The following is a 14,594-nucleotide window of genomic DNA, read 5'->3' as shown; positions in this document are numbered from 1 at the left end:
AAAAACCAAACCATCCTTAAAAAGAATAGGATTTTCGAGAATCAAACACAGCCAATCGAAGAAGCAAATAAATTTCTACAAGTGGTTCTGCTTCTTCATCACCTCAATATACCTAAGAGACACCACCATTGTTGGGCTACAAACAAATTTGCAGATAATGGCTTGTGCTGCTTTATCAGCAAACAGCTGCACCATAGCTTCATCTTCTAGCGGAAGATTGAGCTTTTCCACATACCAAAAGGACTCAAAATTGAGGCAGAGGCAGAGTCTCGTTCGATTCAGAATTCGATCTTCAATTGATGATTCTGATTGTAATGCTGAAGAATGTGCCCCAGATAAGGAGGTCATTTTTCCTCTTTGCTTTTCCCCAGTTTATCTACTTAATTTACTTGTTGAATTTCTGTTTTTCGATTGATATTTGTTGACATATGTAGAAAAAAGGAAGTGGGTAGGTAGAATCTTGCACTCCCTCCAGTAAAAAGTTTTCCCTTTTTAGTGTTTTGGGGAATTGTTTAGATACGTAGCGAACTCTGGAAATGCTCAAAGGAACGATCTTGGATGGAGTAATAATTATGGCTACTTCTGAATGTTTCGGGCGGAGCTAGAATACGGGTTATGGGTTTAGTTGAACCAAGTAGCTTTGGCCAAACCCTGTATTTGTCTTTAGGAATCCATTGAATAAATACAAATTAGTAATTTAGAATTGAGAAGCTTGAATGGACTAGAATTCCGAACCCATAAGCTTCAAGTATGCCAACTTATGTTTCCGGAGACAGTAAAGTTACTGCCTAAAGAGGGTGAATATTGCGGTCTTGCATTTGTGGATGATAATGATATATTTGTGTATACAGTAAAGATATGGCACCTAGGCCTTACTTAACCTCAAAAGCTAGTTCAAGAGGGGGAGGATTGCCCAAGTCCATTTAAGGAGATTCTCCAACCAATGTGAGACTTTTTATCCACTCTAACATTTGCTGCTACAACTAGTAAAGATGTCAGCAATTTGATTTCACTTAAAATTATAAGGTTGATGAGCTAATTCTGGAAAAGCTGCAAAGGAGAGTTATATTTGTTTTATACATAGAGAGGCACATGGCATACTTTGTCCATGTCTAGTGAGGAAATCTTTTGCTATGAGTTAGGAGAAGATCAGCAAATTGAATTTTTTTGGGGAAATGGTATTGGAATAAAAGACCATTTGATATGGCTAGCTGTTGGAAGGTTGTGGATACTGAGTCATGTAATTGAAGTTTCAGTTAAAAAAAAGGGCTGCATCGGCATCTCATGACCTCACTGTTAAGCCAGTTTACAAGTGTACAGGAAGCATCTAAATGTTATTTTTCGCTCATAAAACAGAAATGCAAACAATATCTATACACTCTTATGTGATAATTTTGAGTTTGTTCTTCAGCCCTTACTTGAATAGCTTTTTAACAACCATTAGTGGATCAATATTGCATGTTATACCGTCCAGCAAGATGGTAGTTCACACTAGAAACTATTGTGATTCATTTTTTATATATTGGTAACAGGTTGGGAAGGTGAGCATGGAATGGGTAGCCATGGATAACACCAAAGTGGTTGGGACATTTCCACCTCGTAAGCCGCGTGGCTGGACAGGGTATGTTGAGAAGGATACTGCTGGGCAGACAAATATATACTCTGTTGAGGTTAGTATTACTTCTATGTTTTGCAAAGACATAAGTTCTCTTGAAACTACATTGTTCAGGTGGTATGGAGCAAAGGAAGTTTCATATTATGACATGCATTAGCTCTTCACATGAAAAACTATGTAGTGACATCTGTCTGTCGAGTTACGAAAACAAATCAGTCAATATTTCATTTTGTTGAAGTTCAACTTCAAGTATCAATTTAGTATTACCTCAACAACTTCAGAATTCCAATTGCTAGTCTTATGCTTTTACAAGACAAGCCGTGTTGCTTCTCCTGATGAAGTCAATTTTCTTCCCTGCTCCATGGCCTCTCACTTAGTTTAGGATCAATGTGGCTAGGATTGTCTTAAATTCTTCAGAATTACTAACAAGTTCGGTATAATATATGATGGTGAAAGTATATATATCTTGGCAGTGTCACACTGAAGCATCATTCTCCTTTGGTAGTTTTTAAGAGGAAATATTCCTGTTTGACGACATGTATGGATGTTGTTATTATCAGTCTTATTGCCGTTGCTTAATTTTGCAACAGCCTGCAGTTTATGTAGCAGAAAGTGCTATCAGCTCAGGGACTGCAGGCACCTCATCTGATGGAGCAGAGAACACCAAAGCTATTTCAGCTGGGATAGCCTTAATCTCTGTTGCAGCTGCTTCATCAATTCTCCTTCAAGTTGGGAAGAACTCACCTCCTCTGATACAAACTGTAGAGTACTCGGGCCCATCCCTTAGCTATTATATTAACAAGCTTAAGCCCACGGAAATAGTCCAAGTTTCAGTAACCGAAGCCCCAACTGCACCAGAAACCGAAGACGTAGCAAATGCACCAGAAGTTGAAACCTCTGCTCCAGAAGCTCCTGCACCCCAAGTTGAGGTCCAATCTGAAGCCCCTCAGGACACTTCAAGTTCAAGTTCTAACATCTCTTAGACAAACCATTTTGTTTCCTTGTATATTTTATTTGTAGATGACTTAGTATACATATTTCAGTAAGTTTTTGTAATACTACTATTCAAAGAGAACTATTCTGCGTGTCGAAAATCAATTATGAATCCTTAATTGAGTTAGCTCAATGATCATATATACGGATCGATCTATACATAATCCAAATTACTAATGTACTAGTCAAATTGATCATCAGATCAATAACTAAGGCTCGACTCTTAAGCATAAAATTGTTGTAACCTTTCGTTGCCAATACCTTTTTTTTTTATCATCAAACATTATAACCTACTTCAAGTGGATCCATTTTACCAACCACGTTTCGTACTATGTGACGTTGTTTTTTCCAACTTCATTCTTCAGCAACTGTACTGTGGGCGCCCCTGTTTATTCATCTAATTTTATTGCCCATCTCGTAAAATTAATCGAAATACACCCAAACTAATAATTTATAAAATAAAAGAATAAGTATATTCATAGTTAAAGTTAGAAGTCATGCTTCCTTAACAATTTTATCCATTGACTATTAGCCTGTTTGGATTGACTTATTTTTAAGCAGCTTATAAGTTGAAAACTGCTTACAAATTAAAAAAAAAAAGTATGTGCAGGTCAATTATTTTTTTTTGACTTATAAGCTGTTTTCAACTTATAAACTGTTTAAAATAAATTCATCCAAATAAACCGAACTATTTATTAAGGCTTATTTTAATCACAAAATGACTTTAAGTTGGCCAACCAAACACTAAGAAAAAGCTGAAAACAACTCATAAGCAGCTTATAAGCTAATTCAAACGACTCCATATACATTTCCCTCACCAATCAAATTTCTATATGCCTAATAATTTTTATTTTTTTTTCAAATTTAAAAATTCATCAATCCTTCATGTTTCCATTTTTTTAAATTTAAATATTCTTCACCAAAAGCACCAACTACCATATTTCAAAAGACTAAAATACCCTTCACCAACTTCCACCACTACCCTTTTCCCTCCCCTGTTATATAAAAAAACCTACTTCTTTTCTTCCATAATCACTATAACAATGGCTATTCCCTTAGCTGCTGCAATTCCTCTAGCTTTCATTTTCACATACATAGTTTATAACCTTTACTACCGTCTCCGATTCAAGCTCCCGCCGGGCCCAGCTCCATGGCCCGTCGTCGGAAACCTATACCAGATTAAGCCCGTGAGGTTCCGATGTTTTTACGAGTGGGCGGAAACGTACGGGCCTGTAATCTCGGTTTGGTTCGGATCGACCTTAAACGTCGTCGTTTCTAGCTCGGAGTTAGCGAAGGAAGTTCTGAAAGAAAAGGACCAGCAGTTGGCTGATCGGCACAGGAGCAGATCGGCGGCGAAGTTTAGCAGAGATGGACAAGATCTGATATGGGCTGATTATGGGCCTCATTATGTTAAGGTTAGAAAGGTTTGTACTATTGAGCTTTTTACGCCTAAAAGGCTTGAATCCCTTAGGCCTATTCGAGAAGATGAAGTCACTGCCATGGTGGAGTCCATTTACAGAGATTGCACTAATCCTGGTAAGTTTCGTAATAATATTTTGAATTCCTGTTTTGTTTATTGTTTAAACTAAATGTATTTTCAGTTGGTAATTTAGTTTTTTTTTTTTTAATTTATGGATCTTTAATTGTTATTCCTTTCCTCCCAAATTATGTGGCATAATTTTGATGGAAACACGGAGGTTAAAAAATATGAGAATGAATAAAGAAATGTGACATTTTTTTTTAGGAGAGCGTGAGTATGATATTCTTTGAGACAATGCAATTTTTACAAATATTATAAGTGTATTTTAATATGTTATTGTAGTTAACTCGTCCTATTTTTCTTGTTTATAGTCTAAAAAGTAATTACATGTAGAAATGAATAGATATGCAAAAGAGTTTTTTTCTAGCAAGAGGTTGATAAATTTGGTTACATTTTGGGCCCATGGAGTTGTTGGGAATGGACTCAAATAAAATGATGAGTTGACTAATATCAACCTACTATCATTTTCCAAATAATAATAATGATAATATAGAAAAAGAAATGTTGAATTAAGCACCACCTTAAATAGTTGGTGTGGTTGGTGAGGTGATAATGGTAGACCAAACTATGAATAAGACCCGATATTATCGCCAATTAAGTTGGTACAGGTTTTTTTATCATCAGGTCATACAAAATATAATTTCATGTACTACCATTACTTTTCAAACAATTTTTTAACAATCCTTTCCTCGACCTAATTATACACCGAATATGTTGTTGTATCACTACTATTTAATGCGAATGCGTTTATGAGAATTCTTTTTTCATATATTCCTGATCAGTTGTCAATAATTTTTGAGAAACGATGTCTATTAGGTTTGAACTTACTGATCACTAGTACTGTGAAAATTTCGAGTGTACAATCTTAAACCATATGGTGTTAAATGTAAGAATATGGTAATTGTGTAGATAACATGGGGAAGAGTCTGCTAGTGAAGAAGTATCTTGGAGCAGTGGCCTTCAACAACATAACAAGGCTTGCCTTTGGGAAGAGGTTTGTGAATTTTGAAGGTGTAATGGATGAACAAGGAAACGAGTTCAAGGCGATTGTTGCCAATGGATTGAAGCTTGGAGCATCCCTTGCCATGGCCGAACACATCCCATGGCTTCGTTGGATGTTTCCTCTTGATGAGGACGCTTTTTCTAAGCACGGGGCACGTAGAGACCGTCTCACCCGAGCTATTATGGAGGAGCACACCCTTGCTCGCCAAAAGAGTGGAGGAGCCGCCAAGCAGCACTTCTTTGATGCATTGTTGACCCTCCAACAGAAATATGACCTAAGTGAAGACACTCTCATTGGCTTACTTTGGGTAAGTAAATTAGTAGTATACACTTTCCTCATAAAAAGGAGATAAAATGATATGCTGCTAGAATCCACTGAGATTTCACCTTTTGTCGCTTTGGGTCTCTCGAATATTCATAAAAGAGCTGAAATGAGATTATGTTTAGATGAACGCCTATAATAGTGAGTTATGATGAACTTTGAACTGATCTCGCGGAAATTGCAGGACATGATCACAGCAGGAATGGACACAACTGCAATCTCTGTTGAATGGGCAATGGCTGAGGTGATCAAGAATCCAAGAGTGCAGCAGAAGGCTCAAGAAGAGCTCGACCAAGTGATCGGCTACGAGCGTGTGATGAACGAAACAGACTTCCCCAACCTCCCATACCTGCAATGCGTGGCCAAGGAAGCGCTAAGGCTGCACCCTCCAACTCCTCTAATGCTCCCACACAGAGCCAACGCTAACGTCAAGATTGGTGGCTACGACATCCCTAAGGGATCCAACGTGCACGTTAATGTCTGGGCAGTTGCTCGCGACCCCAAGGTGTGGGAAAACCCGTTAGAGTTCAGACCAGAGAGGTTCCATGAGGAAGATGTGGACATGAAGGGGCATGATTTTAGGCTACTCCCATTTGGGGCTGGTAGAAGAGTCTGTCCAGGGGCACAATTGGGTATCAACTTGGTCACATCTATGTTGGGCCATCTGTTGCACCATTTTCATTGGACTCCTTCTAATGGCATGAGCCCAGAGGAGATTGATATGGGTGAGAACCCTGGGCTTGTTACCTACATGAGGACTCCATTACAGGCTGTTGCCACTCCCAGATTGCCAGCTGAGTTGTATAAACGAATTGCAGTCGACATGTAAAAGAAAACAAACTAAACGGGAAGAATTGGATATGTCAAAAAATTACACTTCCCAGTAAAAGAGTTCTTTTATTTTCTTTTGCTTTCCTTTTTGTTGTTACAGTATGTGATTAAGTCCAAAAGTTACAACTTTGAGTCCCTACTCCAATTTCTTTTGTACTTTTTTTTTTTTTTTATAATTTTAATATCAGCTAGTACTTCATGAAAAAAAATTTGTTGCTGGTTGGTTTAAGAGATCATATTTTACTGAGGGATAGCTCTCACGTGTATGCAATCTTATCCTACCTTATGAAGGTAGAGAGACTTTCTAATAGACTTTTAGCTCAAGTAAAGAATATCGAAAAACAAGTGGAGTCAATATAGTAGTGAAAACCCCATGCTGAAAACAATGGAAACGATAACAATAACAACAAAAAATAATACAATAACCAAAAGCATGGAAACAGGTGTAATACTAAAATCAACTACATAAGATAGCACAAAGAAATATATCATGTTAAAAGTCGAGCATTTGCAATTAAAGTTGAAAAAGGTTTGGCTCAGGGCAATATTACCAGACATATACTCAGAAAGTTGCTGTAAAGAAGATATGTGCATTTTCATGCCCCAATTAATAGCAAACTTCTAAAAACCACTGTAAATTGGAAAAGAATATTGAATACGCTTGCGGTGGCCTTTTATTCTAATATATGCTATACTACCACACAGAGTAATCAGTGGGGTTTAGCTTGTGAAAAATCAGATATGTATAACCTTTCTACAAGTCACAATTCCAGTCTAAAGTCATCCAGATTTCTGATCATCCTTTGCAAGAGCTACATAGTTTACGGGTATTACAGCACCAACATGACCACTCCCTCTCTTTTCCTTCCCTATGGACGCACCATAACGACCTGAAGGTGTAGACATACGCCGGCTATTTGGAGTCCCAGGCACTGTGTTAGCATTACCCAGAGGTTTCTTGGCAGACTTTGAACCGTAGATTGTTTCTTGTTCTGCAGCAAATTGATCTTGGAGTCGCTTTTGTTCCTGAAACATATACATTACTCAACCAACCAAGCATCCAAATCTAACTACCTATGCTATATTGACTATGGTATGCACAGTTGAAGCATCAAACATGATTATATTCAGTTTCAAGCATGCATACACATATTGATAGTTCATGTAAATATACTATCCGTTCAGCCAACAAAAGTCCAACATTTTAACTAGTAGTGCTAAATTATCTACCAAAAACAACCAACAATAATGATGCAAAATTGATGAGATCGATTACCAGATCCTTGCTCAGCTAAGAGTAGTTCCTCTCTTCAAGTCTGAACAAAAGATTCAGAAACAAGTATCAGACAAGAGAATAAAAAGTGATACCCGAGATCTACGTTTCTCTTCTTGCTTTTCCTGTCGCGAGATGATGTACTCTTCCAAAGTATGCAATAGAGGGGCCTAGACACAAAAAAATTCTGATCTGAAGGTGCAGTAAGACAACATAATATCATCTTAAATAAAAAACAATGTTGAACTCACTTTGTGATACAAAAATGGCATTCCTCTCTCCTTCTCCCAGGCCTTTACCCTGGCAGTCAAGTTTTCAACAAGAGCTGCATTATAGGTTCAGACTTCAGTCACTATATGATTATTGCTGACATATAATATTCAAACATACTTTAGATTAGAATGTGCGGAAAATACATTGATGTAGAGCCTAATACAATTTGTGTGGCTCTGGAGGAGGCCTAGGTAGCTCTCCAAGAACATAATTTAACTAATGATTATCACATCAGACATGGGCCACGAGCACCTTTTTAGGCTTAACTGATCAATGAAAGTTATGTAATATACCAAGTAACAAGGAACTATAAAAAGAAAAATCAAATAAAAAGACCTGAATGGTACTTTAGTTTCAAATTACCAAAACTTGTTCAGCCTTAACAATTACGCCATAGAGTAGCACTCTCCAATCAAATATTATTTTCCACTTTCCAGAGTAGACAACCAAGATTGCAAAGAGAAATAGGTGAACTAGTATGTTTGTAACCAGAAGAAGAGAGGAAATTTGAATGTAGGAAAAAAAGGGGAACATGGTGGGATAAAGACCAAAAACAAGAAACTTCTTCATATAGCAATTAACAGAAATCCACAATTATGCATAATTCTCTTCCAAAAGGAAACAATAGTGCATCATGAAGCTACAAATACTGGTCTATCAGGGGAGGATGAGGGAAGAGGTGTACATCAAATAAGATAAATGAGTACAAGCTCACATGGTATTTTGCTGACCAAAATCCGTGCTTTCTCTGCACGTTTCAAATTGATGTGAACACCTTTCCCAGCACTATAACGATTATCATCCTGTTAAAACAAGTGAATCATGATTTAGTGGGGAACTCAAGTTGCAAGCTGTATCTTATGCAGCATCAGATATGTTATGCATCTAAACTATCAGGTACTCAAACATTTTTTTTGTTCCCTTAAGAAGCCTGAACTAAATTAGGCAAGCCACCCAGGCATAGAAAAGGTAAGGACTTGTGATTGAAGAAAACGATACAAAGTGAATGGATGAGCAAATCGAATTATCCTGTTATCGCCTAATTTTGTTGGACTTCATATTTTATACCAGCATAAAAGAATATGGAATGCAGAAAGGGTCAGTTTACTGGGGGTATCACAGAGAGCACCCCAAACAATATGTGGGACACATCCAATTACCACTGTGGCCAACTTTTAGCAATGGAAATGAATAAGTAGACTGATTGATATAAGCTATAATCAACCAATTGCACACTACTTTGGCTGCACTTATCCACAGCATTTGTTACTAGCCTACAGAAACAAAGAACTTAGATAAAGCCAGCAAATTAGCAATACACTTGAATCCTCAAGCATGCTTCTGTTATCATAAAAAAACGTAGAAAAGCATCAGGTGTCTACTAGGTGTTTAAGTGCAAAGTACAATTGAAGTGTTAGCTTTAGTGAATAAAGGACACAGATGAAAAAAGAATTGGAAAACATTATAAGTAACCACAAGAAGAAAATACAATTATATGGACCAAAGAGCTTTTTGACTGAAGCAAAGCAGCAAGTCCACACTGCATTGAACTTTAGGTCTTAAGCTCGCCATAAGGGGTCTTTTTCCAACACTAAGTATTATGACATATCTACGAAAGATATAAAGTTGACCTAAAACATAAGGATAAAAAATTGAAAAAAATGGAAGAGGTTTACTTTATATAGATGGTATACCTTTTCATACTCATCAAGCCAGCTTTCCTCTTGAGATGCATGTTTCCACTTCTCCATTTTATCTAATACTTCTTTCCTGCTTGCAGCTTGCTCTTTGGCTTTCACCACTTGAACATCCATGCTTGAAAGCAGATCAGAGAGATCACTGCCTACATTGGATTATAAGAGAATGTATAAGAGAACATAAACCTAAGAACTTTATGAACAGCATTAGAGTTGTTAGGATCTGAAAAATATGAAAGTCTTATTTGATATTTGCATGTAACACTTCATATTAGCCAAGATGAGTTTTAAGAAAGGAACATTGCGACTCTGTGAGCCCTTCAGTCTCATCAAATGGGATTGACACCTATTGCGATTAGATTTGTCCACAAGCTATCCATTGCCTTCCCGTTATATATGGCGTGGCAATTGAAAAGGGTTATTGATCACTCCATTCTTCGCCCATCACAGGGTATATTTCATTTCATGTATCATTATCTTTACATCAATGGGAACACTGTTTGATTTGGTAGGTGAGGTACCTCATCCTCAATAGCCATCTCTTCTTTTTGAGTTTTGCTTAGGAATCCGTCCACTAGGTCTCATACTAAGTCATCTTTAGAGAAGCAACAATCTTTAACTTTATTTTAATTTGTCTACATCTAGTACTAATTCCTTTCACATGGTTGTGATGGCTAGTGTTGGTATTTGAAATGCCTGTCTAAATTCTAAACTTATTATTCATGTAATTTAGTTTAGTCAACTTTTTGCAGTAGATTATTAACAGTTTAAGATGACAATAGATAATATGCTAGTCTCTCCTTTATTACAATAACAATCAGTTTACTTGCATATGGTTCAATCTAGAAGAACATTTGCACTAGATGTCAATTGATCCCACTAGTTTAAGTGTTTCCTCCATTTCTGATGGAGATGTTGTCTGCTGAATTCAAGTTGTAACCGACAAAAGTTTCTTTAAAGTTGACAATTCAAAAGAAGGAACACGCAAGAGCAGAACATGCCGTCAAGGACTATAGCATCTCCAACATAAGTATTTCACACAAACTGTTCTTTTCCAAGTCAGAAGTCAAGAGCTAATACCCAGTCTAATGCAATTTAAAGATGGTGAGACCAAGAGATGGCAGATTCTTTCCCTTGGCATATGAAAGTAAATCCAAACCAACCATTACTTTTCAGAATCAGCACCACAAACTTGCCTCTACCAAAAAAGCATGCACAGTGCTGCTAAAACATCAGAAATGGATTTAACAGTTTTTTCACTTAAAACCCAGCACACAACAAAAGAACAAATGATAAGTTGGAAACAAAATAATGAAATTGAAAATTTGAATAATTCAAGCAAAAAGTTGTTTTCCAATAGAAATTAACTGCTGCTTTAAGAACAAGCAGTTAAATCACATCAAAGTCACAGAAAAGAAAAGAGGATAAAGTAAACTGAATGTACCAGACTCCATAAGCTGGATTAAAATCTGGCGTGCAGTCTCACTATCTACATCCATATGAACATTCCTATAGATTTCCTCGAGCTCATTTTGTCTCTTAAATATCAATTCTCTCAGCTTACTGGTCTTTAGAGAATTTAAACGCTCAACTTCCACTTCAGCCTACCAACATAGAAAAGAGAAGCGGTAAGAGATGGTAGTAAAGAAAATAGTTTGGCTTAGATGAAACCAAGTAGAATATCTTCACAAGTTTTTTTTGAAATCCCCCAAAGACAAATGGAAAAAGATAAAAGGAATAATGACTCAGTGTACCTGCTCAACAATGTGAATGGCAAGGTATCCTTGTCTAGTTATCTTATCAATAGAGGAAGAAACTAAGGAAGTAATATGGTTAAACCTCAGTTGTTCCTCCATTGGCATGTCCATGAGGTTCCAAAGTTCTATTAGAGAGCTGCCAAGATCTTGAAGCTTCACCAATATAATAAAATGTAAAAAGAATCAACATTAGTTTTTATAAGGTAATGTTTTATATATACAGCAGAGAGTGTATTCCCGTATAGACATTTTTTAGTACATCAAAAGTAGCTCTTAGAGATCGTGTCTACTTCTTAATACTCCTGTACATTGGCCACATTACTCCAAATGAAAGAAGAATCAACATTATAAACAGAAATAGTATGCCAAGTGATATATGAGGCCATTTGGTTCACAGACTAATTATCAAGGGCTTATAATATATTGGTTATTATGCAGTAAAATAGTAACATAGGATTCATATGTAGCGAGTGTTTTCTGAATAGGGTAGTCTAAAGCAGAAATCAACCACAAAAGCAGATAGCATTTCAAACAATTCTCAATCATGTTTATTTTACTAAATTCTTAGTTGTTAAAAGTTTGAAATAAGTAACAAGTTATTGATCATTTCATTCAATTTAGCCAAAAAATGACTTGCAGCAATACGAGTTTCAAAATGTTATGTGGCCAAAACTGATACAAAAAACAATACTTGTAAGTTATCATTCTTAGGTTGTAAAAAAAGAAGAATGCACTTCTAGGCGCACTGATATGATATGCATCCATGCAAGTCTACTCAAAACAAATAAAAAACTTGCAAGCACTTTGGATCCATATATATTTTAGAGAGACTATTCCACTAAATAACAACAACAACAATATACCCAGTGAAATCCCACAAGTGGGGTCTGGGGAGGGTAGAATGTACGCAGACCTTACCACTATCTCATGGAGATAGAGAGGTTGGTTCCAAAAGATACTTGTCATTATGATATAAAACAAAAACAAAAATAAAAATAAAAATATATATATATATATATATATCATAATGACAAAAACAGAAAAAAACGATGCAAATTTTACAAGACAGGAACAATAACAATAGCAGCATAATGTGATACTCAAAATGCAATAACAACACAACTACAATGACACGCCTAGACCTACGACCAATCCTAAACCGTCACAATGCAAGACATCATTCTATATCTACTAGCCTTCTAATCCTACAAACCTTCTACCTTAATCCGCGACCTCCACTCCTTCCTATCTAAGGTCATGTCTTCGGTAATATGGAGTAGCGCGATATCCTTTCTAATCGCCTCTCCCCAATACGTTTTCGGTCTACCCCTACACATAACCCCCAAATCCAACCGCTCACACCTCCTAACTGGTGCATCGAATGTGAAATGAAAATTATGGAGAGACAGGTTGATGATTCACCCACCCTTTCTAGCCGCTGCTGTTTCAATTGCTTCAGTGAATTGACTTCACTTGTCAAGCTAGCAAGTGTTTCATTGCTTATGCTCTTTGATTGTACACTCAAATGATTTGCCAAGATTGGATTGATATTAGCTATTATCTTCTTGAAATCAAGTGACATAACTACTGTAAGTTCATGAATTGCGCTCATATAGCTATTCACTCGTTGCAAACGGAGGTTCTGCAGAAAAGGACAAAGGTTAACAGATATAATTGAAATGATATGTAATTTTTTTTATTCCAGAAAAAATCAGAGGCAGAAAAATCTGTTAACGAACCTTTTCAGACTGAAGTTCCTGAAGATGTGACTTCAGTTCTGCCAATCTCTTAGTTGTCAAGTCTTGTTCACTAACTTGAATATCTGTGGGACTAATAACTGTGTCATTTCCTGCTATTTCTGCACAAATCGCAGCTATCTGTGTTTCTATGTTCAAGAATTCCTTAATCCTTTCATGTTTCTTTGTCCTTATGTCTTTTAACACAGGATCAATAACAGCCAATTTCTGCTTAAGGGTACCTTTCATCTTTCCGGACTGAAAAATAAGAGAAGAGTTAATTATCAAAAAGACAAAAATGGAAGCCTGAATGATGGAGAAGTTTAAGGATTCTAAAGAAACATAGGAGAAACCATTGGCAAAGAAACTTGTTCTCCAAGGGAAGAAACAAGTTTGGAAATTTCTGCCTCAGCCTCAGCTAATGACAGATGCAGCTCAGCTTTGTATTTTCTCTCCTTATCAACATTTCTACGGTAAATGTCGAGGCATTCCTGCTCAACCTGAAGAAGCTTTCTATCCCTCTCACTGTCACTCTCTCCAATCTCATCCCATATTTCCTTCAGACGAAAAATGTCAGGTAATTTGAATAGATTCTACACCTCCAAAAAAGTGTAAGTGAAAATGCATCATTCTCCAAATTAAGAAAAGAAAGACGTCAAAAGATAGTTACCTTATCTAACACCCAAAGGTCAAGCTAATCGTATACAACTCATATCTACCACAATCTTGAGTCTTATGTAAGTATTTGTAAGTATGATGTACGTTTGTACCAGAAAGAGAAAAGGAAAAAAGAACAGAAAAACAACATCAACAACCCAATTTAACATTTAAATCATACATTTACCACTATAAAGACGCAATTAAGGTTACGTCTCACAAATTCAACTGCATTTCCCGCACATTAAAAAGAAACTAAAAAGGAGAAACACAAAACCCCAAAATCTTTACTGAATAAACAAACTTAAAAAAATAATATATTCCTATTGTTCTCCCCCTAAAACACAATCTTGTTCCGTAAAAATCACTGGGTACCCAAAAGAAAGACCACGAATCATTATCAACGACGCATTCGAACAAACAACAAAGATGAAACAGAAGAAGAAGAGTATCCATTTGAATTAAATACCTGCAATTCTTGAAGAAGAGAGCCACAAGTAGTAGTGGCCGACTTAGAAAGAGAGAGCGGAGAGGAACCATTAATTGACATTCTGTCGATTCTTCAAACGAAACCCTAGCAATGGCGATGCACTTTCAATTTCACATTTAGGGTATCTTTAAATTTAAATTTGGCAGCAAAAGATTTTGGCGTTATAAATGTATTGAGATTTTGCCTTTTCTTTTTTTGGGCGGGAAAACTGTTCTAAATTCCCTCATTTCTTTCCTTTCACCTTTCTTTTATACTTTTTATTTTCTTCTCTTTTTGATATACTACTTATTTTCCTTCATTTGGGAGTAATGTTTTTAAGGAGTTTAGAAAAATTACTTTTTTTTCAATTTCCCCATGTTTGATGGATATGAGTTTCCTAAAACAAAAATCTTTGTTACGTCAGGTTAT

At 36.4% G+C, this 14,594-nt stretch overlaps 3 protein-coding genes across 3 annotated transcripts; 2 read left to right on the top strand and 1 right to left on the bottom strand.

Annotated features, from left to right (window-relative positions):
* Positions 1-3: 3 nt before the first annotated feature.
* Positions 4-2,749, top strand: LOC129886388 (protein MAINTENANCE OF PSII UNDER HIGH LIGHT 1). The gene is made up of 3 exons (XM_055961056.1): positions 4-343; positions 1,533-1,670; positions 2,206-2,749. The coding sequence occupies exons 1-3, from the start codon at positions 158-160 to the stop codon at positions 2,596-2,598; spliced, it is 717 nt and encodes a 238-aa protein (XP_055817031.1). The 5' UTR covers positions 4-157; the 3' UTR covers positions 2,599-2,749.
* Positions 2,750-3,632: 883 nt separating this feature from the next.
* Positions 3,633-6,442, top strand: LOC129886387 (cytochrome P450 98A2-like). The gene is made up of 3 exons (XM_055961055.1): positions 3,633-4,144; positions 5,058-5,458; positions 5,657-6,442. The coding sequence occupies exons 1-3, from the start codon at positions 3,652-3,654 to the stop codon at positions 6,299-6,301; spliced, it is 1,539 nt and encodes a 512-aa protein (XP_055817030.1). The 5' UTR covers positions 3,633-3,651; the 3' UTR covers positions 6,302-6,442.
* A 349-nt stretch (positions 6,443-6,791) lies between these two features.
* Positions 6,792-14,427, bottom strand: LOC129886386 (65-kDa microtubule-associated protein 5). Its single transcript, XM_055961054.1, has 11 exons — positions 14,166-14,427; positions 13,393-13,596; positions 13,043-13,297; positions 12,730-12,945; positions 11,301-11,456; positions 10,991-11,150; positions 9,544-9,692; positions 8,565-8,652; positions 7,828-7,901; positions 7,672-7,746; positions 6,792-7,329 (listed from the first exon to the last, which is right to left on the bottom strand). Exons 1-11 carry the CDS (start codon positions 14,244-14,246, stop codon positions 7,084-7,086), a joined length of 1,704 nt encoding a protein of 567 aa, XP_055817029.1. The 5' UTR covers positions 14,247-14,427; the 3' UTR covers positions 6,792-7,083.
* Positions 14,428-14,594: the final 167 nt, after the last annotated feature.

The sequence above is a fragment of the Solanum dulcamara genome, chromosome 4 (genome assembly GCF_947179165.1).
Source record: "Solanum dulcamara chromosome 4, daSolDulc1.2, whole genome shotgun sequence".
Taxonomy (NCBI): Eukaryota; Viridiplantae; Streptophyta; class Magnoliopsida; order Solanales; family Solanaceae; genus Solanum; species Solanum dulcamara.
The sequence above is the reverse complement of the archived record's forward strand: the minus strand, read 5'-3'. Positions and strand labels throughout refer to the sequence as shown.

Coding starts and splice junctions, on each gene's coding strand:
- LOC129886388 (XM_055961056.1), top strand. CDS start 158: ATGGCTTGTGCTGCTTTATCAGCAAACAGCTGCACCATAGCTTCATCT. Junction 344..1,532: donor AATGTGCCCCAGATAAGGAG/GTCATTTTTCCT, acceptor TATTGGTAACAG/GTTGGGAAGGTGAGCATGGA. Junction 1,671..2,205: donor CAAATATATACTCTGTTGAG/GTTAGTATTACT, acceptor ATTTTGCAACAG/CCTGCAGTTTATGTAGCAGA.
- LOC129886387 (XM_055961055.1), top strand. CDS start 3,652: ATGGCTATTCCCTTAGCTGCTGCAATTCCTCTAGCTTTCATTTTCACA. Junction 4,145..5,057: donor CAGAGATTGCACTAATCCTG/GTAAGTTTCGTA, acceptor GTAATTGTGTAG/ATAACATGGGGAAGAGTCTG. Junction 5,459..5,656: donor CTCTCATTGGCTTACTTTGG/GTAAGTAAATTA, acceptor CGGAAATTGCAG/GACATGATCACAGCAGGAAT.
- LOC129886386 (XM_055961054.1), bottom strand. CDS start 14,246: ATGTCAATTAATGGTTCCTCTCCGCTCTCTCTTTCTAAGTCGGCCACT. Junction 11,457..12,729: donor AACAGCAGCGGCTAGAAAGG/GTGGGTGAATCA, acceptor ATATTGGTGAAG/CTTCAAGATCTTGGCAGCTC. Junction 11,151..11,300: donor CCATTCACATTGTTGAGCAG/GTACACTGAGTC, acceptor CTATGTTGGTAG/GCTGAAGTGGAAGTTGAGCG.